We start from the raw sequence: 23990 nt of genomic DNA, 5'->3' as shown, positions 1-23990 counted from the left end.
CATTGAATAATTTATGAGTTAATACAATAATATATGTTAGTTCATTGATGATAATAAGTAAGCGTAATATTAATAAATATATCTGTTAATTTATGAAAAGTTGCGGATTTTACAATTTCCGTAGAAGTAAAAAAAAAAAGGTTCTGAAATAGGCAAAATTTTTGCGTTTGTGCTGTTTTAAAGCTTATCCACGTTTTTGAAAATTCATCCATGAAAACAGAAATGCATTCCACAGATTCCAGTTTCGTGAAACTGATTTTTTCTTTTTTCTCATTGCATCATATTTGGACATTTTTAAACCTTTCATTTTGTTTCGAAATGACATAAAAAATGCAAAAAAGTCACTCAAAATCAGCGTATCCAATAGGATACCTGGAGGATAGTTCACAAAATGAGAAAAATATTATTTTTATTTGATAATTATAGTTAAATTAACTGTTAAAAGTTTTAAAAAAACTAAGCTCGGCAAATCTCAAAGACCACCACTGTTTGCTAAGTTTTTGAAAAATGGCTCTAAAACTATGAACTGAAATAGTGTTGGATTGTTGACTCGCCTCGCCTCCAAAAGTAAAAAATAGTGGTTGTAATAGTAAGTAAAAAACCAATAAATAGTGATCCGTGTTAATATATATGCAACTAAATTTGTATTGTTTAGTTTCCATCGAGGGAGACGCAAAATATTACTGAGGGAAATTGGTTTTGAGTAAAAGTTAACCTTTTGTAATGACACCTCTTAACTAACATATTGCTTTAAAGCGTAGGCGTGAAGCATGGTAACTAGTGTGGCATGCATTACAATGTGTAAATTAAGAGGCGTACTTAACTGTTATTCAAAAATTAAATCCTCGTATATATAATAGCGAATTCGGTGATCGAGTCACGCTCCTGACGTCATCAACAATGAAACTCGAGCCCTAGCATGATCATTTGGTAATATTTTTTGGTAAAGTTCGACGTGCAGGGAGATGCTTTATCGTGATACGGCTTAACTGGATCCGGTCACTTCACGGTTTTACTGGTAAGACTGATTTCAGGGGAACGAAGACACGAAAAGAGGATCCACAATAAAAGCTACCCCCTGGAGTTTGGGGTTCATCCGCTGGAGCTGGGGTTAAAATTTCAACAACAGTCCATACATCGAAGTAGCAAATTGGCGGGAAAAAATTCGATGCATAGAAATTTCGATATATAAAAACAATCTTATTTTATCATAAAAATCTTCTAAAACATTAAAATTAAAGCTAATTTTCGTGCATGAAACCCAATTTCTAATTGATACGAGCATCGGATTAAACGAAAGTTAATAACTGAAAAATGAACAGAAATGACATTTTCGTGCCTTCAAACATCTTGATTCTTCGGCCGTTCAACTTGATTCGCAACATGAGAAGATTTTCGTTTTGACAATGAAAACGAGAGAAAAGTAAAAAATCAATCTACTTAACTTGAATGATTTTTACTGAAGCTAAAAAGACTAGGAATGATAATCAACAGACAAAAAGGATAACTCTAAACTGATTTTACAGTGTTGCCGATTACAACTAACTAGTAAGATTTGAAATGAACTTGAGGGAATTTAAGATATCCAGAACGGAACAACGCCCTATCTACACGCCCCTCAACCCCAGATTCCTTGTGAGTTCCTTAGCAACCTTTAGTAAGCATAATTTTCTCCCCTGACCTTCATCTTTCATGAGACAAACAGCCTAAAGTGGGAAAAAAAAATTTAAGAATGTCTCGAAAAAAAAATTCGATATATTGAGATTTTTTCCGATACATAGAAACAATTTTTCTATGCAATGAACATTGAAATTTGCTGGGATATCGATACATAGAAAATTTCGATATGTGGAAGTTCGATATATGGACTGTATATCAAAATATTACCATATCACCACATGGGCAGCGGCTTCGTTCAATTGTAGAAGCGATTTTCACCCGTCATACTTTGACGGGCGGTTTTCAAGTACTGCTAAAGCCCTGGTTTCCTAGAAGCGAAATCACCGAGCTTTGACGTCGCTGCTCGGCGTGACGCTGAAATCAAAGTCAAGTGATTCCGGTGTGCCACTCACAACGTCGGTTTTGGTCGGGCGCGCATGCGCAGAAGAATCAAGTTTCCCTCTCGGCGAGAAGCGACGCCGAAGGTCGGCGATTCCCTCCTAGGAAACCAATGCTTAAGATCTGCGTCTCCCTCGACCGACGCTAAACGCGAGACGTTTCGAGCCCGGTTTCGAGTGTGAAGGTCACTCACGTTCCACGTGGAAGGAGTCCATCTCCACCATGAGCCTGCGCAGGTCGTTGATCTTGACCTCGTTGCCCAGGTGGTCGTACTTGGGGCCCAGGAAGATGCGCACCTTGGCGTGCCGGGTCTTGGTGCCCGAGTTGAGGACCACCATCTTGTAGCTGAACGGCTCGTGGTTCAGGTGCTCGTAGCGGACCTGCAAAAGGCAGAGCAGACGGTCAGAGTGCACTCTATATGTCGGCGCAGTTGCACGAGTGTCGCATTTTTCGAGCAAACCTATTCCAGGAATTTTGGACTTATCTTTTAATTGTGGTATATTCGAGTAGTATAGGGAGCCATCAACTTTCTAAAACAAGTTTTTTTATACACTAGAGAATTTTTTACGTAACCACTCTCACGTGTGTGATGCATCGTATTTGTGTGGGTGATATATCGACGTGTATGATATATCGTATAAATCGTCGCTAAAAAGACGAATCTCACTTTTAAGCATTTTGCAGAAAACCCATTTGAAGATTTCCAGTTTAGTGTATGTCTTGAGAACCGCCATCAGTGTGAAAGACTAATTTTTTTTTACTAATTATTGTAGAGATACGCCCGTTTGTCATATCACAAAATCGACTCTGGACATTTCTGTGGTGGTCATAACTCATTTTCCGATTTTTTTGAGGTACGCCCATTCGCATTTTTAGCTGCGAAACGTGCGTGACATACCGACGTGTGTGATATGACGTATAAATGTGCGTGATGTATAGTCGTGTTGTGATAGATCGTTTATGTATGTGTGATACATCGACGTGTTATGATGATCGCATATGTACCTGTGATAGATAGACGTGTTGTGGTGTATCGCGTATGTGTTTGTGATACATCGACGTGTTGTGATATATCGCATACGTGTGTATGATAGATCGTATAGATGTACGTGATATATATCGATGTGTGTATATGTACGTGTGATTGATCGACGTGTTATGATGTATCGTATACGTGTGTGCCTGACATATCGATGCGTAGTGATATAGCGCATACGCGTGCATGATATATCGACGTTTATTATATATCGTATAAATGTACGTGATGTATTGAAGTGTGATGGTTATGTACGTGTGATACAGCGACAAATTGTGATCTATCGCATACGTGTGCCTGACATATCGACGCGGTGTGACGGGACTCACCTTGACGGCTCCGGACCTGGGGAAGTAGAAGGCGTGCGAGACGTCGAGGAAGTCTTCCTGGAAGAAGGTCTCGATCACGTTCAGGTGCTTGGCCTTCACGTCCAGGGACTTGATGGTGACGCCGGTGAAGTGCAGCTGGAAAGAAACGGTAATTCAATATCGACAACAACCAGAGCACACATCCATTGCACACATTTGCTTCGCTAAACGTCAATGCCCATAACTGCACAGAAGCGGCGAATTTTCAAAGGAATAGCTTATTGCTGCGTTTTTCACGCGCGTTCAGATTTTTTTCTTTTTTAATTTAAAAAAAACGAGCATTTTTTTTTTAAAAACGAGCTTTTTTTTTATTAAAAAAAAACGAGCTTTTTTTTTTTTTGATGAAGAACGAAAAATCGAGCGCCCTGTGGGTTTTTCTCGGGTCGCCTGATTTTTTGTGCGTACCATTAATGCGCCTTTTTTCTACTTTTTGGGAATCTTATCGCCAAAAAGGTAAAAAACGCAATAATAGAAAGGCTATACGTGTTCTTAAAGTTAAAACTTTTTTTTTCCCGTGAATAAAAAAAAAGAATATTCCCTTTTTTTTTTTTGAATTTTTAGGGCATATTTTAGAAATTTTTAGTGCACATTTTGATGGTTTTATTAGGCATATAAACCAGACTCTAATAATAACGAAATTTTTTTTTTTAAATTTTTTTTAAAGAGTCATTTGCGTGAAACTTGATATGTCGAATGAACACATCTATAGACCAGAGCTACGGAGCAGGAGTCGGACTGGCTTTAGGGTAAAGGAGTTGGAGTCGAAGGAAATCCAAGAGTCGGTCATTTTTTTCCTCTGAGTCTGCATTTCCACCGTGGCTACGGGGTCTGAGTCTGGCCGAGTTTCAGCTGAAGGAGTTGGAGTCGAAAGTCGAAGTCTATTTAAAAATTCCAGAAGTCGGAGTCGGTCATGTTTCTCCCGAGTCTGCGGAGTTCGAATCTGAGTCGGACTCATTTTGGAGTGTAGGAGTCGGAGTCGGTCCTTTTACTCCCAACTCCGCTCTCGTCGTCGTTTCTGTGAACCGAGATATGTGAATCGAGCGCCTTCACTCCTGTGAGCTATCCATAAAGACTCGGCGGGCTTTCAGCATAGAGCCACTATACCTCTAGAGCGAGTGCTTCTTCACCGAGAAACTGGCTGTCAACATGAGAATTAAGTTGTTCTTAAATAAGAGAAGGAAATTCCATATTCGGCATATTTCTCGTTGCATCATGGTGAATTTAAATGACGTGTTTAACAGCTTTCAAGCGCATTGCCAAAAAAAAAACCCTATCACGCGCTCTACCGCTTTCGTTACTATATGCGCAGACATGGATTTCCCGTGAACCTCCTTAGATCTCGGACCCACTTTGAATGATATATTTTAACAGAAAAAAAATGTATTTATTGGTCTTAAAGGCGAAGAAAAGAACAGAAAAAATGTTTAAATAAACTGTCTTCATTTTTATTTTTGGAAAATCGAGTGACTCTCGGAGGAGCAATGCTGGAATGGTAGCGTTCTAAATCAGAAGGATGAAGATCGGAGTATAAAACCGATAAAATCTTACATGAAAATACACAATATTTAAGAAGAAAAAAGTGTTTTCTAATTTTCTACTATGAAAATAATTGAAAATCAAACTTTCCGACTTGCATGCATATCGTTTTCTGCACCCCCCTCCCTTCCCCATAAAATGCTATCTTCGTTTGACTCAAAACAAGCAATAAACAAATACAGTCGGACCTCCATATATCGAAGTAGCAAATTGCCGGAAAAAAATTCGATATATAGAAATTTCGATATAAAGAAACGGTCTTATTTTATCCTAAAAATCTTCTAAAATATAAAAATTAAAGCTAATTTTCGTGTATGAAATCAATTTCTAATTTATACGAGCATAGGATTAAATGAAAGTTAATAATTAAAAAAGTAACAAAAATTACATTTTTGCGCCCTCATACATCTTTATTCTTCGGCAATTCAACTTGATCCGCAACATGAGGGGATTTTCGTTTGGACAAATCGAGAGAAAAGTAAAAAATTAATCTACTTAACTTGAATGATTTTTACTGCTGCTAAAACGACTAGGAACGATAATCAACAGAGAAAAGGGAGAACTTGAAACTGATTTTACAATGTTACTGGTTACAACTAAGATTTGAAGTAAACTTGAGGGAATTTAAGAACTCTAGAACGAAACAACGACCTATCGACACACCCCTCAACCCCAGATTCCTTGTGAGTTTCGTAGCAACCTTTAGTGAACATAATTTTCTCTCCTAACCTTCATTTTTTCTTGAGACAAACAGTCTTAAGAGGAAAAAAATCTACGAATGTCTCGAAAAAAAAAATCGATATGTAGAGATTTTTTCGATATATAGAAACAATTTTTCTATGTAATGAACATATAAATTTGCTGGGATTTCGATTTATAGAAAATTTCGATATGTGGAAGTTCGATATATGGAGGTTCGACTGTATCTGCCAATCGCATACCCTCATCATACCCGTACGGGCATCTTCTGGGAGAACATTAACTGATAGAGTGCAGAGGTGATATCTTTTTAAAATGGTTTCCAAGTGTTTCATACTAGGGACGCAGAGACGGAGGCAAAAAAAGAAATATCGCACGCTCTAGCTCTTTTGTTGCTCTATTAAAGTTTCTATTCTCAAGTTGTTACTATTAAGTTTACTATTATTGAATACTAGTGGTACCCGCGTGGCTTTGCCCCTAGTAGAAAACGAAAAGGTCATTCGGTTCGCCTATTTGTTTAAAAATAATGCATGATGAATTTATCGCCAATATGGCTATGTTATTTTTCTTATCCACGTTACGGTAGCTTACTCGTCCGTGTCATAATTAACTAGTCCATGTCATGATAATTTGCTCGGTAAAATGTGCTTAAAATTGGACAAAAATCGAATTTTCGAAAAATCGCTTCTAGGTGCTTCCCCTATGCTACGAACTCATTTCGTGCCAAATTTCATGAAAATCGGCCGAACGGTCTAGGTGCTATGCGAGAGCCAGACACACAGACTTTCGGCTTCATTATTAGTAAAGATTACTAAACAGCGATTTCCTCATAAAAGTGCGGTAGACGGGCAGGGCTGCGGAGTAGGGGCATATGGCGTAAGAGTAGGGAGTCGAAGACGTTAAGTTTCAAGAGTCGGAGTCTGTGAATGTGTCCGCAGCTCTGCCGAGTCAGAGAGTCGGATCCATTTTGGAGTAAAACAGTCGGAGCCCGAGGCTCTGAAATTTCAGAACTCGGAGTTGGAGGCGTAGTCTCCAACTCTTTGGGGCCGTTTCCATGGACACTTTCGACCCCGGAAAAAAAACCTGCTTTTCGCCGCATTCCGGTCATTTGCGGGGAAAATGTGGATTTTTTCTCCTCCCGCTAGCTTCTGGAGCGAAAGCGGTGTTTTTTGCCCAGAATGCATTACGCAAAACAAGTTCGTCTACTAGCCGCTAAGGATGCTGGGTAAAAACCGCATTCTCTGGTACAATATGGGAGAACCTCTTTTCACACGGAAATGGGAAATTTTTCAATCGTTTTTTTTTTTTTTTTGCGGAGCTACAGCGGGGCTTTTGAGGACTGTCCGGCACCAAAAGAGAGGTCACTTACGTCGTCCTGGGTGTAGCTGGGCAGCTTCTTCTTGTAGGTCTGGAAGATGTCATCGATGAACCTGTGCCACCTGTAGAAGATGGGGTCCCTCAGGGAAGTGGCCGTGTCGTCCATCACGCCCGGGTTCAGCTGCAGGGGGAGGTTTGAGAAACATTAACGCATCCAGAGCACAAGTCATAAAATAGAATCGTTGAAAGAAAGGGGTGGTAGAAGCAGAGAATGGTCGTGGGTTCGACTCCCACCGGATCACTGAGTTCGAGTCTCTCTCTTTGTATTTTCTTTCATGTGTAGTCGTATGTTTATGAAGTGATTAACTATGATGATTAACTATGACGCGAAACAACAACATTAATATTTAAAATGGTCCAACGAATAAAAATAGTCATTCACTAGCATGAAAAAGATCCATTAAAATGTAAATTAATCCGCCCAATAAGTACAATACAATCTACTTAACCAATTTCGTAAACTTCTTGAACATTGAATGAAATGAACCAATTATAGTCTAACTAGCAGCAATATATCCTAAGTTTAGTCAGAGATTTTCCGGTGCAGTTTTCTTCGCAGCATTATTGGCCTATCTTTGAAATACGGTGGGGTGAGCGATGGCCACCACGATCACAGAATTTCTTCGTGAAGGATCAAGTGCTAAAATCACGAATCCGTACTTCAATTCAAAGGATGGAGAGTGGCGTGTTGACAAATCTGTATCGAAGACTGATGGTGGGACGTTTGGCAATCAGCGTAGAAAAGCCATTCACGTTGCTGCGAGCCGGACTGCTGCAGAAGTCACCTACCTCTACAAGCATGTGTGGTTCGTCAGCACTGAGACTGAATCGGGGTTTATCGCTGAAGATCATTTCTCAATAGTCGGTAGCGCACGTAAAATCCAATCCACACTGCCTGTTGGAACGTGGGCCTACCACTGGGTAACGTGGGGTATTGGAGTGATGTCTACCACTGACTCCACAGGCCAATCGACATTCGCCTGTGGAGTCAGTGGACGTCTGTCTCGAATAACAGCGTCATCCAATTGTCTCCGATTGGTTACACTTTATGCTACCGGATGTTTGGAAGATGGTAAAAGACTTCGAACAAATACTGGCGACATTGTTGGTGCAGAAAGGGTCGTTCTTGTGATTGCAAACACCTCGTGCTCATTTGTACTCTCAGAACGACAGACCATCCCTTTCCTGAATTCTAGTCACAATAATGTCCACCCAAGTCGATAGATTCATTTGAATAGCCTTATGGTAATCACTCTTTGAAACTTCCAGCTGCGCATCTCATGTGCGCATAGCGCTTACCCGTATCTCATTGGCGTTGAAATTTAAATCATTTGTATACCTCTTTCCGCTTTTGCCGAGTTTTGTGATTGCGGCTTGATTTCTTCTTCACATTATGGTGCATGCGTATTTTTCTGACAGACTGTACAGTGTTAGACATGTGCGGCTACCATTGAAAAGTGAAGTTTTAAAAATGCTGGCAATTAACTATTAAAACCAATAAACGTAACAATATGAGGGCGATTCTCGAAAAAATGTCCCGTGCGTAACGCTAAGTTTTACATTTTTATTAGCTAACCATAGCCTTCAAAAAATAATGCTGTTGTGGAATAATACATACTTTAATAAACCATAACAGTTAATCCCGTATTTAACTAATAGTTGCTTGAATAACATAAAAAACTTTAGCGTTACGTACGGGACATTATTTCGAGAATAGCCCATAAGGAAAATCAACGCGTCGAAAAACGAGGATCGGGAAGGACAGGTCTCACCTTGAATCGTCCGTCGGGGTCGTGCGCCGAGGCCATCATCACGTGACCCCAGTTGTGGAGGCTCCCGTAGTAGGGCACGTTGACGGACTCGTAGCTGGACTCGACGATGTGTCCGAGCACGTCGATGCCGTGCGCCTCGTCCAGCGCCGTCTCGTGTCCGTTGGGGTCGACCACGTGACCCAGACTGATGGCCTCCAGGATGCGCTCCCGCCACCGCTCGAGGTCCTGGACGGCGCAGTCGGGCCGGTCGCGCATGCGCAGGCCCGCGTTGCGCGAAGCGTACGGCAGCCCGTTCACGTTCGCGGACAGGTGGGCGGAGTAGCCCTCGAGGGGCTCCTCGAAGTTGTGGAAGGGCACCATCTGGGGCATGTGGTTGGAGAGGCGCTCGCAGTCGTACCTGCAACACACGCAGACGATGAGTACGGCCCACTCGGTCGAGGAGAGCGGCGTCTTCCGTGGAGAATACATATATACAGGACATCCGAAAAAGACAGCATAAACTCTGCGATTCTTCATTGGGACTACATAAAAACTATCCAAGGAAGCGTTTCTGTACCGCTCACAGTTTACGAGAAAAATACGGCAAAAAACAAGTGTGACGTCACCTCCGGTGCAAGGGAAAAAAACACTTTATGGGACATATCCACAACAGCATTTGCATATCTTTCCACGGCGCGATATGCGCGGCGAACGTTTCAAACATAATGGCCTGGAAAGATATGCAAATGCTGTTGTTGATATGTCCAATTAAGTGTTTTTTCCTTGCACCGGAAGTGACGTCACACTTGTTTTTTGCCGTATCTTTCTCGTAAACTGCGGATCGTACAGGAACGCTTCTTTGGGCAGTTTTTATGCACTCCCGACGATTAATCCAGCGGTGCAGAGTTTATGCGGTCGCTTTGGGACACCCCGTATATAACGAGTGCATTATATTCCCCATCAACAACGCCACTGATTATGAACATTTCTGAGCTGAGAACAAAGCCTACCTGCTCGGAAACCTGGACCCCTTTCATTAGGGAATGGAAAACACGTCTTACCGTTGAGAGCGACGAGCGCTGCAGACTGTGTTGGAAATAGACACTGGAATCGAAGTCTAGAGTTTTGCATAGAGCAAAGAAATTACATAGAGAGGACCCGCTATACTAAGAAATTAAAGTCGGAAGTTGCACCGCTGTATCCCAAGATCCTTTGCTTCTTGCCAAGTATCTTGAGACACATCTTGATTCAAAACATTCTATTACTGAATCTCAATTGGTTGTTAATTTAAACTTAGATACTATTCCAAGTTTATGAAGCACGTTTTTGAAATTGCATTAAAACATAAATTAAAATGCAAACCAATCCGCGAGCTACTTACTTCGGTCCTTTCGCGAGATTGGTGCAAACAATTCTCACGAAAAGACCATGTTATCGCTACCCCGCCCATGATTGCACCGCTGTATCCCATAATTCCGACTTGAGTTTCATCTCCTTTTTACTATAGACGGGCCCTCTCTATGTAAATTTCTTTACTCTGTGAGAGTTTTGGGAATTCAGTGTTCATTTCGTTTTAAACTGCCATCGGGTATTTTTATTGTTTTCGCTCCTTTCTGCTGCAGGCGATTCGAGAGGGCAACCTTACTTTTCATACGTGCACGGAAAAAAAAAGTTTAAAATTCATGAAATTTTACGGTCAAAATGACGGGGTGCCAGTACTGTTCCCGTAAATCCTATTTAACTGTAAGATGCAACGTAGAAAAAACGAGAAAGCTGTGGCTAGTTGCGCTAGAGCGAGAGCAGTGGTTTTCGAACCTGCCTCTCATTTTTATTTCCTTTTTACAAAAAAGGAAGTATTGTGTTCGCGAAAAAATTTTCACTCAAAAATCGGCCTTCATTTCCATTTTCTCACCCCCGAATGAATGTTGAGTTTTTTTTTTCGACCCGACCACGCGTGGATATATGCCGAGGAACCTACAGACACCCGAAATGTCCATTTTGAAGACCCCCGAGTTAATTACAACGCGTTTTCTCGTGACGTCCGTATGTACGTATGTATGTGCGTATGTGTGTATGTGTGTATGTATGTCGCATAACTCAAAAACGGTATGTCCTAGAAAATTGAAATTTGGTACGTAGACTCCAAGTGGGGCCTAGTTTTGCACCTTCCCTTTTGGTTGCATTCGGATGTTCCTAAGGGGATCTTTTGCCCCTCTTAGGGATTCCCTCTTTATTAAAACATTGTTAATTTCGGTGTAAACTCAAGTGGTGTTATAATTTGTCGGACACTTGGCGATAGATCGCCAGTCTTTTGGTCGCCAAGTTTTGTCGCCAACTTGGCGACAAATTTGGAGATTTTTTCTTTAAATTTTCAATTTTGTTTAAATTTGGCCACTGTTGGTGATATTTAGAGAGTAAACTATTGAATCACATTAAAATTGCCAATGATGGGGAAATGACATTAAATTGGAGTAAAAAGGAAGTCATGTGATGCACACATCGGCTTCTTTGGAGAACGGCGCACTAACCTCTACACTGAATGGGACTCAAAGGGCGGGAATGGGAAATCATAAGCTTCAAACCGTTTTTGACATAGTCAGGGCCGACGAGAGGCCATGCCAGCCTAATCGGAAACTAGAGCCTGACTCTGAGATGTTGTAGCATAAATTTGGCAAGATTATGGAGTAGAGAGGGGCCCGGTAACCAAAGTGACAAGGGCCCACTTTGGTTCTCTGGGGCCCTGGACGCTGTACGTCCATTGTTGCTGTATTCGTTTGCTATTTCCATAAAATGTACTGTAAAATTTGTCTCTACTGTATTTTGCATTAAAATTAACTAAAATTCTGCTGCATTTTTAGCACTGCATATGTTAAGTCACGTGATGTATCAACGCACCGTAAAAGCGGGTGAGAATGGTTTGGAGGGTGAGAATGATACAAACCTCAGTTTTGACGTAATAAGCGTTCGTAGTGCACAGTGGCGTAGCCATGGGGAGGGATAGGGGGGTTAGAACCCCCCCCCCCATGAGCCCCAAAATTGTATATATATACATATATACGTTTCTCTTTTGTACGTTTTTATCAATTATGTGTTTTTCAAATCGGTCCCTGCATAGTCTAATACTCAGTAACCTATACCAATTATACGTTTTTTCATACAGTCCCTTCAAAAACGTATAAACGGTGCTTCACTGTATATACATACATATATGAATATATTGTATATATATATATATATATATGTGTGTGTGTGTATAAACTTGAGGACATAGCTTTACTTTAAACTTCAGAAAAAATTAACACCCCCCAAGGATTTTTTCTCGCTACGCCACTGGTAGTGCATTCTGGGTTAGCTCAGTTTCAATAGAAACTATTGTGAAACCTTCTATGGTGATGAGAGAGTTGTTATCACTGTCAAAACGGCCCGCCGGACGAAAAATTTGGTGATTGTGAGTTTATTTGTGGCGAGCAATTGGTGCTATACGTGTTTGTATATAGGTAGCTCGAAAATTCATGTTGGTGCACTTAAAGTGCAGAAGGAATCACGATTTCGGAAGTACGTTTCGCTTTCATATTACGTAAAGGAAGTTACCTCAAATTTTCATTCAAAACTAAAAGATTTTGATGTTGCTACAGTTACAAATGTGTAACATTTATAATTTGGAGGGTTGGTGTGGTACAGTAATTAGTCGAAATTTTGGACGGTGCGTTGGGGGGGGGGGGGGAGTACCCATGAAAAAATCACGGATGTAGATGCAAGTGAGTTTGAAGCTTCAACAATGTTGAAGAGAGGTAAATTTTACTAGTGGCCTGAAAAAGATAAGATTCGATATCCATCTTCAAAAATTATGAAGAAAATAAAGTCTTTGTTTTATCTCGATTCTATGACGTACCTCACTCTCCAAAGTTCAATTTTCAGCATACCTTACATTTGCAACTCAACAGTATGCATTGATAACAGCATATTTTAGTAACGATATAAATGTTTCGTTCCTAACTTCGGATGTTTTCTGAAAAAAATATGAACAAAGCATATGGTTACACTGGATTTTACTTTTTGTTTTTGCGCCAACTTCAAAAATTATGTTTAAAAATATTATCGATGGTGTTTAAAGAATAAAATTATTTTTCACATTTTAGAGCAATTTTGAAGTCGGTTCTATTTTTTTTTTCAAAAATTTTTTTCTGGCACTATTTACTGAAAAACTTTTGTCGTACTGTAAACACTCCACTTTACAGTAATATTTACCTTAAAATGTCCTTGCATTTTTAACTGTTGAGCATCTCTTCTACTGTTAACTACTGCGGAAGCACTGAACGAGGTGGAAACGCAAACATAAAAATGCAAGAGAGGGAAGTTAATCATGATCATCGTGAACGAAGCAATTTCCTTTTTTTTTTAGAAAATTAAACTTTTATCTCCTGATCTGTCGAGTGCCCCCCCCCCCTTCCTCTCTATCCCTCGTCCATGCCGAAGAAGCTTCAGGAAGGGTGCAAGCGAATCCGAAACAATTATCAACAACAACACTCGATGAGAAGTGAAACCAAACGCCGCGCCGATCGCTGCAAAGGTCTAACTTTTAACCATTTATAGGAAAACCATCTACCACCCTTATCACCCAGAACTAAAGCAGATCTTACATGCAAAATAGTACCAACAGTGCGGTTGCATCCACACGGACATCCAGACTGCAGTTTCTTTCCTTGTTACGGATTCATTTGCCCGGAACAGGCAAGAAACCGGGTTCTCTCATTCAAGCCGAGATTGAAAACAAACTGGTAGCGAAAATGAGTGTAGCACAGCATTCCACACTCATCAGTCCTTAACAAGGACGAAACTGCGGTCTTCGGGTCGGTATATTGCACGCATTTGAACTACTTTTCAACCCTCAGTGGGATAGTACGCCCCCCCCCCCTGTTCCTTTCTTCATAGTCACGTGACTTGTCTTCACGTGTCTCCTGTCGATCCTCGATTGCTATTGGCTCGGTGGTGACGACTCGAGACGTACCAAACGCGTCTCTCCCAAAAAAAAGAAGTGGTACCGAGCATTATGGAGTATGACCGCAAATCGGAATGTCACGTGACAATCAAACAAACTCCTGATCTGTCGCTGTTGGAAGAGCTTCCGTCTAGCCGCAGAGCATCGTCTGCCCATCTCCCTGTCGATCTAACTCCTTAACTTCTCTCAGTCAATCTATTTAAGTATTTATGTACCTAACTATCTATCCATCTGTCTAGCTTATAGAGGGAAATCCCGTTACAGCGATCATCGAGGGGTCGTCCATTTTGTTCGTCTATTTAAGTATTTATGCATCTAACTATCTATCCATCTGTCTAGCTTATAGAGGGAAATCCCGTTACATCGAGGGGTCGCCCGTTTTGTTCGTCTATTTAAGTATTTATGCACCTAACTATCTATCCATCTGTCTAGCTTATTGAGGGAAATCCCGTTACAACGATCATCGAGGAGTCGCCCATTTTGTTCTTCGTAACGAAATTCAAGCAATGTAATGACAATTATATCCGGACTGAAATTTCATTCCGTTGAAACGAATATTTCGTTGTATTGGTATTCGTTGCAATGAGATTTCTCTGTATGATTAATTACCTGTCCTTCTATCCATCCTACCAACGGCGTCGGCGATGGGTGGAAACCGCGTCGGTGTTCCGGTTTCACTTCTCTGGAACAGGCTTGGAGTCATTGCAATCGACCGTGATCAATTACGTTTTCGTCTAATCATAATCGTAATCATAATATCCATATTTAAAATCCCTGGAATTGTAATCATAATCTAAATCGGGAAATCTGGATGCAATCGAAGTAAACCATAGCATTCAGAGTGTCATTCCGCTCACTTTTTACAGTAATCGCAATCGTTTTCACTCTAATCGACTCCTAGCCTATATGCGAGTAGTCAGTTTTTGTGTGTAATCGTAATTATAATCGTTATCGACTGCATATTTTTTGAGTTTATAATCATAATTGTAATCGATAACAATTTCTCGCAGTTGACTCCGAGCCTGCTCTGGACTCAGAAGGGGCGGTCCCCGAGGGCTACGGGCAGCGCATGCGCCGATAATCGCCAGTCAATCATTACGAAACTACAGTCGAATTCTGTTTTAACGAAGTTCAAAATACCAGAAATGCTTGCTCGTTGTAGCGAAATTTCGTTACAATGAAACTATTAATATGTAAGGGCTATATAATATAATTTTGAGATCTCAAGAGTCTTCGTTAAATAAAGGTTTTCGCTAAAACGGGATTCGACTGTATCGTTAGAGTCTGCTTCACTGCGTTGTTAAAGGGGCTGTCCACAAATGACGTCACACTTTGTGGGGGGGGGTCTGTAAAAATGTGACAAGGCGGGAGGGACTCAAAAATATTGAAAAAAGTGTGACATTATTATATGGATAGCTCCGAACTGCAACAATCAATTATTTATTTTATTACTGAGAGAACTCTCCGCACACCGGTGCCCCTCGGGGTGCCCCCCTCCCGAGCCCCCCGTAGCCCCCAAAAGAACCCCCCTTCCGGATGCTTCGTCGAACATAGGGAAGAGAGTTCACTTACCTCAGTCGTGCTGTCGATCCTCTAACTTCGTTCCAAAAGCGTTTAAGGGGAACTAGGACAACCAACCCTACAAAAACACTGGTTAGTGATTCGAACTTGACAAAACAATATTGTACGACAGTGGTTATTAACTGGTGGTACGCGTACCCCAGCGGGGGGGGGACCACCCCCAAAAGGGGGTGGCGTATCACAACGAATGTGTTGGGATACCCCTTGGTGCCCGCGGTAGCTACCAGAAAGGAGACAAAATTCTAATGGTAATGCCAGAACTTAATTTTAGCAAAAGTTTGAGTACTAACATGGGACATTACTTTGAATAAAAAACAAACTTCTCTTTAAGTTTTGTTAACTTAAAAAAGTTAACTTAATAGGCTAACTCCAAGTTAAACTTCAAATTAACTGAAAAAAGTCAACTGTAACGCAACTTAAAAAGGTTAACTTTGAGTCTGCGTTAAAGCAACTGAAAAAAGTCACACTTATAAAAGTTAGCTTAAAGTTCATCTACTTCTGGATGGGTAAAACTGGCAGGCACCTGCTGGGAAGTAATTTTTAGGGTTTATGACAACTTACTTCCTCGGAAAAGAGTTTTCAAAATTGCCTTACCTGATGAGCAGCGAGTGTCAAGCAACACAAGCTTATGTTTCAGATGATTTTCGGCTGTGTTCGACTAAGAGGGTGTCTAATAGTCAACAAAATCGCAAACTTGCATTCAATAAATAAAAGTAAACTATTATTAAGGTACTCAAAGGGTTGCCTGGTGCCGGGTATAGTAAATTCCGCTCATCCGCAGAATAGGGTGGGGCGGGAACCGCGGTAAAAACGATGCTAGTGTTATGCAATAGCTTAGAAATATCAATAACACTCGCATACTTTTAACTACAGCGAAAATGATAACAGTGTATGCAAAAAATGCACGTAAAAGTCAAGAAAAAACCTGCTCATTATTACAAACGAATTACCTTGGTCGGGTCAAGCGTTTACACGCATAAGAGGTGTAGATCTAAAAATCAGTAACTAATGCAGATCTGGAGCAGAAAATAGTATTGATTTAAAAAGCAGGTTTCAACTTGTCAATGAGTTTCGGTGACCTTGGAAAATTTGATAGCATTGGAATGGGGGGGAGAAAAGAAATATGAATGTTTAAAAATATAGTTTGCACTTGTCGAGTTAAAATGTGTCATTTAAATTCATTATCACCATTCAGTGAATCATGAAGAAAAAAATATTTTTTTCATTTAAAGTTTGAAAGGTGGAGGATAATCGAGAGTTTACTGTATTTGGATGTGTCATGATTTCTAGCAGAAAACTGTAGGATATTTAGATGTGTTATGGTCTCAAGCAGATTCCTAAAGGATACTTGGATGTGTTGTGCTGATACTCAAAGGATATTTAGATGTGTTATAGTCTCTAGCAGATACCTAAAGGGTACGTGGATGTGTTATGCAGATACCCAAAGGATATTTAGATGCATTATGATCCCTGTCAGATACTAATGAATATCCTAGGATGCGTTGTGCAGAAAGCTGATGGATATTTAGATGTGTTATGATCTCTAGCAGATACTTAAAGGGTACTTGGATGTGTTGTGCAGATATCCAAAGGATATTTAGATGTGTTATGATCTCTAGCAGATACCTGAAAGGTACTTGGATGTGTTATGCAGATACCCAAAGGATATTTAGATCTGTTATGATCTCTAATAGATACCTAAAGGGTACTTATATGTGTTGTGCAGATACCCAAAGGATATTTAGATGCATTATGATCTCTGTCAGATACCTAATGAATATCCTAGGATGCGTTGTGCAGATTCCTAAACTATATTTAGATGTATTATATGATCTCTAGGAGATACCTAAAGGATAATTGGATATGTTATGCCAAAGGATATTTAGATGTGTTATGATCTCTAGCAGATACCTAAAGGGTACTTGGATGTGTTATGCAGATACCCAAAGGATATTTAGATGTGTTATGATCTCTAGCAGATAACTAAAGGGTACTTGGATGTGTTGTGCAGATACCCAAAAGATGTGTTACCTGGCGCACATCTGCTGGTGCATGTAGAAGAAGAGTTCTCCCTTCCTGTCCTTGATGCGTCCTATGACCTCCGGGCGCCACGTGGCCGGGTACACCAAGTGCCAGTGCCAGTGGTGGGCGTTGATGCCGATGTCCTCCCGGTAGTACGCCAGCTGATACTCGGGGTCCATCACGTTGCCCGTCTTCTCGATGTTGATGATCACGTCCTGGAGGAAGGGACAGTCGGAGATGAGTGAGGCGGGGCATTGTCGCCGAGAAAAGTAGAAATAGATTGTGCTAGGGTTGCACCGAGAAGTGAACTGGCCGATGACTGATTGATTAATCGGCAGCCAGTTAATAATAATGATAACTATTCTTGATACAATTTTCCCATCCCTGATTTTTGCATTTTGTTGAATTCACTAGTTCGACTTTGTTGTAGTAGTTAATTTGTTCTGTAAGTGAGGATTTATTTCACTCCATTTCCATTTTTTTAAAATAATGTTTCAGCATTTTCTTTTAAATTCCAAACTTCAAAATTCAAAATTTAAAAAATGAATAAATTAGTTTTTAAAATCTTTGTTTTATTTATGTTTATTATTATTTATTTCGAGATTTATCATTATCTTAGGTTTCAGAAAAACCTTTATTTATTGTTAATAAACCCATTCAACACATGTTCTTGTTGCTCCTGACATACTTAAGTAATTTTAGTTATAAAACGAATCGCTGAAAATTGTGGCAGATTATAAATAATCGACAAAGCGGCCGATTTTGGACGATTACCGATTGCTTCCGATTAATCAGCACATGGCTAGTAGTAACAGTAAAAAACAGAAAAATTTATTTTTATTAAAATTGATTTATTTATTTTCTTTAATTTCTAAAAAATCTGTGAATATAAAATGTCACGTTTTCGAAAAATCACCCGTTTACTTTTCATTATTGGGCGATTGGGGGTATCGCGAGCACTTGAGTACCTCCAAGCGCAACTTATGTTTCTCTTGAAATTACGAAAATGTGAAAGTTTCAAATTAAAAAGAGAGATAATAACGGATGAAAAGTGAAAACCCATTTAAAGCAAAATTCAAACCAACAGATGGAGACACTAGATGTAAGTAAAAAGTTCATCTGGTGTCGCCATCTATTATTCTCAGTTTGAAATTGTTACATATTATAGTCTAGTTTCCTTTAACTCGTTTTTTCTTTTTCACACATCGTGGGGTGGGAAGGCCCAGAGAAGGAGAATCCTTGAGCAATAAACCCTCTTTAATCTGGATGCTATTAAACCGGACTTCGCTAAATCCGAACAGTCGTTCAGATGTAGATTAAAGGTGGGGCACATATTAACAATTTCTTTTCATTTCTTAATTTCTCCAAAAATATTATCAATTTTACAGAGCTAAAGTGTCCTCACGACTGAATAGTCTTTTCTTTTTTCCTTGGAATTTTTTCAGATTTTTTAAAAAATTATTTCTTTAATTGATGTTTTTTTTCTTTAAATATGTCTGTGAACACGATTGAAAAATGCAGGGCAGGCATCGTATTTCAACGAAATACTCTTTAATATGAAAAATATACGTCTATACCAATTACAAAGAAGGGTTTGTAATCTATAATGTTAGTATAGCGTACAGTAACTGTCAATAGAAAAAATTCCAAATTATATACCTCTGCTCTCTGCCCAATTTTAAGTTTCGTAGACTATTTAATCACTGAATGAAAAATTATCATATAAGCTTTGTGCTACAATATGATAAAAGTGAAAAAACCAACGTAAATAAAGCACAAATTTTGAAGAAAATACTGCATATAGCTATTTCAGGCTATAATGGAGCCTCTTCATCAGTGCAAAACGCTCACAAAATGTTCTCTCGCAACTTCTGGTTGTGTTGGTGAGCTTTTAGCACTGATGAAGAGGCTCCATTGTAGCATGAAATAGCTATATGCTGTATTTTCTTCAAAATTTGTGCTTTATTTACGTTGGTTTTTTCACTTTATCATATTTAATCACTGGATTGACAAGACAAAAAAAAAAAACTTAAAAGGCTAAACATTACAAATAATATTTTATTATGCAAAATTTATTCTTGTTACGTAGTGCGTTTAAGCTTCATACAGAATATGATGATGAATTTTAAAATTATATTTAACTTTAGGTTTCAGTTAAAGGAAAATATTTTTTCTTTTTTTTCCCCTAATAAATAGTATATAACACTAAATCGTTGGCCAACTATTTAGTAACAAAAGAATTTTTTTTTATAAAAATTAATAAATAGATAATTAATAATAATGTAATAAAAATTAACAGTAAATTTACAAACTGACTGCAGAAAAATAATATTTATAAGTATCTACACTTTTTCAACACTTATAAAAACCCTACACCAATGTTTATATTGCGAGAGGATACGGGAACTGTTCACTTGTCTCTACATGTTGTGTTCACAAGCGTCCCGTCATCCACCTTAGAGTTTTTTTTTTTTTTTTTTAAATGAAGAATTTTTAATTTAATTAAAAAAATTTAACATAGTCATAAATTTACTTGAATGTTCATGTAATGGTTTGCAATGATTAGGTTTAGTTTATTAGTTAGTAATATACTAACTAATAAACTAATTATTAGTTAGTTATTAATAAGCACGAGACGCGCAACGATTTAAATATTTTTTTTAATATTAAACTTAAACAATTATTTAAAAAATGGTTAGATTTTTTAAATAATTTGTTTAAGTTTAAGTTAGTTAAAAAATGGTTATATCCTATGTTTTTAAGCATGTTCTTTCAGAAAAAAAAATCCTTTTAAAATTTTGGAAACGACCCCATTTAAGTGCCGCCAATCACTGCTCGCAGTGAGAAATCACCAAACGCGATAACTCGCCAGAAAAGACAACCACTCAAGCACGCGCTCCGATTCAAAATGGCTGACCTCGAGCTGATGCGTCGATTCGTATATAGAGGGGCCTTATGTGTGGTGAGAGGTGTTAGAAGTATTTAATTTATTTAACTGTTTTTACGTACATTTGAAAGTAAACATTTGCATATTCTTTCTTATATATTTAAAGAGAAAGATATCACTGTAAACCGTGAACTGTAAAATTCCGAATTATGCAAATGTTCTGTACTTATAAGGTAAAGAAACTTGGTGTGTGTGTGTGTCTTTTTTTTTTTTTTTTTTTGAGCAATCACGATTGCTTATTGCTTTCATTTGACTGTTTTGATGTGCTATGGTTTTATTTTCCCACCAGCACCCTCTGCAGCACCACCGTCGGCCGTACGATGCTGCTCCTCTAGCGAAAACCGTCTCCAGGTTGAGTTCATATCCTATACTTATACGCATACACACACGCACTTACACACAAACACATACACACATACACAGACACATACACACACATACACAAACACATACACATACACACACACAAACACACACTCACGCATACATACAAACACCTACACATACACACACACAACTACCCACGCACTCATGCCTGCACACAGACACAAACACATATGCCTACACACACATACACATTCCCCCACACACAAACACACATACCCCCCCCCCCTCCGCACACACTCGTGATTGCGAAAAACATAATTTGAATTCAAGATGCCAAAAATTCAAATTAATATTTTTTTTTCTTAGAAGGTTATGCGATTAATTTTGTCAGCTACAAGGCTCGTAGCCATGAAATTCATGTTGTTGTACAGTATAACATATGTATATATAAAAATGAATGTTTGTCTGTATGTCATCCATGGACTCAAAAACTACCCGGCAGATTTGGCTGAAACTTTCACCGTTTGTTATTTTTGGTACTGGGAATGTTTATAGACCCGTTCGAAAAAAATCCGATCGATCGTTCCTTTTTTATTCCAATTTAAGTCACAATCCATTGGATAAATACGAATAAAATGAATTCGCGTGAAAGATCTCATTGATAAGAAGTTAGGCCTTTTTCTTGAGTCTGAACAAATAAATTCTTTCTTTATTGTTTTATGGCTTTTCATGCAACGGGGGGATTTAAAACTCTTTCTATTTGATATTCTTAGCGATGGATGGATCTTGCAAACTGCGTGAGTACAAAATTTGAGGCTTCACTGGATACCTGGACCGAACATTATGAAATTTGCTATATATATATGTATTTTTCCACGGAGAAGGTGCTCATTGAAGCCACTCGCCACCAGGTGTCACTGCAGGGTAGCCACTTCTGCCCCGTTCAACCGATTGTCATGAAAATCAGTATAATGATGTATTTTTTTGTTGGCGTAGCAACGCGCGTCAATAAAAGATTTGCTTTAAAATAAATGTTATAATGTAAGTTATAAACGCTACTAAAGGGAAATATATTCTGCAAGAGGGGTTGTACTCACGTCTTCGTCGGCGTGTTGCGTGACCTCCTTGTAGGCCTTGAAGAGCGTCTCTGCGGGCACGAACTTGTCGGGGAAGACCTCCTGGACGGGCGGCAGATTGACGCCCCTGCAGTCCTTGCGGTGCAGCAACGCCACTGAGACGGCGTAGGCGAACAGCCCCTCGTTCACGTAGTCACGACACTGGTGGCACAGGTCCAAGAACTCCTCGAACGTCGGGATGGCTAAGGGGAGACTCATATCAGTACACAGTCAGACCTCGATATAAGGTCACACCGCATATAAGGTCGCCCCGCATATAATGTCAATTTCTTTCAGTTCCGGCTCATTGAATAGAAATTCTTTTGTTACAAATTCTGTAAATAGTAATTATTGTAGTAACGTAACCTGTAAATAGTTTCCCGTAATGAATATACAGCCCCTTTACATTCGGCCGAAGTATACGAGCCCCCTATTCTTTTTTTTTCTTATTTCATTCACTGATTTTATCAATGAAAGTGTAGAACGGTGTAGCATTTTCTGGAATAGTTGAGAGCTCTCTTTTCGGTGTGTATATAAGCCGTTAGCGATAGATAAAAAGTTAGTTTCGATTGAGAATTCGTACTGAGAGTGTATTAGCTCTGTTATTGCGAGGACCTTTCACTGTGTGTTTTTTCGTATTTGGAAGTAAGTACGTGTGTAACCGTTGAGTTTACGGTGTTATGTGATATTTGCTTCATTGCTGATGATTCATTTAGTAGTTGTTAACGATTTCTCCTGTACATAGTGTAAATAAAGCTCCTGTGTTTTTCTCAAGAACTGTGTCGTCCTTTCAAGAAAGTTGGAAGTCGCACCGGATCCGTTCCACTATGTTATGAATTATCTGATATATGGTCAGGTCTTGAATACCATTATCGCTTATAAGGTCACTTTTTCCTAATGTGACCAGACGTCCCATTTTTTGTCTTACTGTCCCGCCAAAGAGTCCAGCTTTGTCGAAAAAGTCCCACTTTTGTTGTTTAAATTCCTTCACACAAGAAATATAACATACAATCTAGCTTTTTTAAACGCTTTTTCGATTTTTTGCTGTCAGTAAACGTAAGAACGCCATGTAAAATGAACGCCATGTAAAATGTTATTCTTTAATGTTTAATACGCTGCAAGTACAACTGAAAATAATAATTTTGATTAATAAATTTGTTGTGTGATGCAATATTCTTTACATCTATACTATTAAATTATTTTCAACTTGAGTTCTTTATTGGTACATTTGAGTTGTTTCTAGGCATTTTTCTGTTACGTAAAATATTATGCCTGTGGAAAAAAAAAAACTACCCCCCCCCCCCTCCATCATGTGTCCTCATTTTTAGCTTGAAAAATCTGGTCACATTACTTTTGCCTGACTTTTTTGAGGGATTTCAAAACTACACGGACTCCTTTCCAAGAATGTTCCGTGGTTTGCCATCTTTTATCGGTGAAAAGTTTTTTTTTTCCACTAACGTAGTATAAAAGTGCCGAAAATGTAATACAAGGTGGATATAACGATTGAAATGTTGACAAAGCAGAAGCACTCGCTGAGGGTATAAATATCATACGACATTTTTACAAAATGATTGAAAGAACTAATTTTTTTTCCTTCTGAAAATACAAACCTTATGAAACACTACAAAAATTAGAAAAATTGTACCAGTCCTGCATTTTGGATTATTTTTAATAACATTATTTCAACATCAGTACTTTGCTCAAGAATATTTGTACACAACTTTATTCCTAATGAAAAAATTTCAAAAAGTATATTTATTAATTTCATTAATTTTTATTGGTTTAACTCAATAAAGAGTTATAAAAAACAGAGAGATGAATTACATTTTACAGAGAATTGGGACTATATACTTGCTCATCGTATGAATCGGTTATAAGTCACTTCACTTATAAGGTCAGTTTCGGTGAGTCCCGAAGGGGCGACCTTATATCGAGGTCCCACTGTACAGCCATGCGCGGGTCTGACATACACCGTCAAAGCTTTAATTTAACTATCATAAATGTAATTTCAAATAGATTTTAGCCAAAATGCAAAGGTCTAAAAGTCCCATTTTTGGCTACGAAAATTCCTTTTGATGACCTCTAAAAAATCAAAGGTCCAGTTGAGAGAAAAAATAAAAGTGGTTTTAAAACATCTTTCATATGCAGCTTTAAGGGATATGAATTTCAAAAAC

At 38.9% G+C, this 23990-nt stretch overlaps 1 protein-coding gene across 1 annotated transcript in view; it reads right to left on the bottom strand.

The window, feature by feature from the left end:
- The window catches only part of LOC129233050 (hemocyanin B chain-like), a 36225-nt gene that overhangs the window by 5455 nt on the left and 6780 nt on the right, over positions 1-23990 (bottom strand). Inside the window, exons 2-7 of the mRNA XM_054867132.1 lie at positions 21799-22019; positions 17437-17642; positions 8847-9243; positions 7067-7195; positions 3424-3558; positions 2252-2438 (exon numbers count right to left, since the gene is read on the bottom strand). Coding sequence (XP_054723107.1) covers positions 2252-2438; positions 3424-3558; positions 7067-7195; positions 8847-9243; positions 17437-17642; positions 21799-22019 — 1275 coding nt within the window. The remainder of the gene's footprint in view (positions 1-2251; positions 2439-3423; positions 3559-7066; positions 7196-8846; positions 9244-17436; positions 17643-21798; positions 22020-23990) is intronic.

Source organism: Uloborus diversus, unplaced genomic scaffold, assembly GCF_026930045.1.
Source record: "Uloborus diversus isolate 005 unplaced genomic scaffold, Udiv.v.3.1 scaffold_15, whole genome shotgun sequence".
In the NCBI taxonomy this organism is placed as follows: domain Eukaryota; kingdom Metazoa; phylum Arthropoda; class Arachnida; order Araneae; family Uloboridae; genus Uloborus; species Uloborus diversus.
The sequence above is the reverse complement of the archived record's forward strand: the minus strand, read 5'-3'. Positions and strand labels throughout refer to the sequence as shown.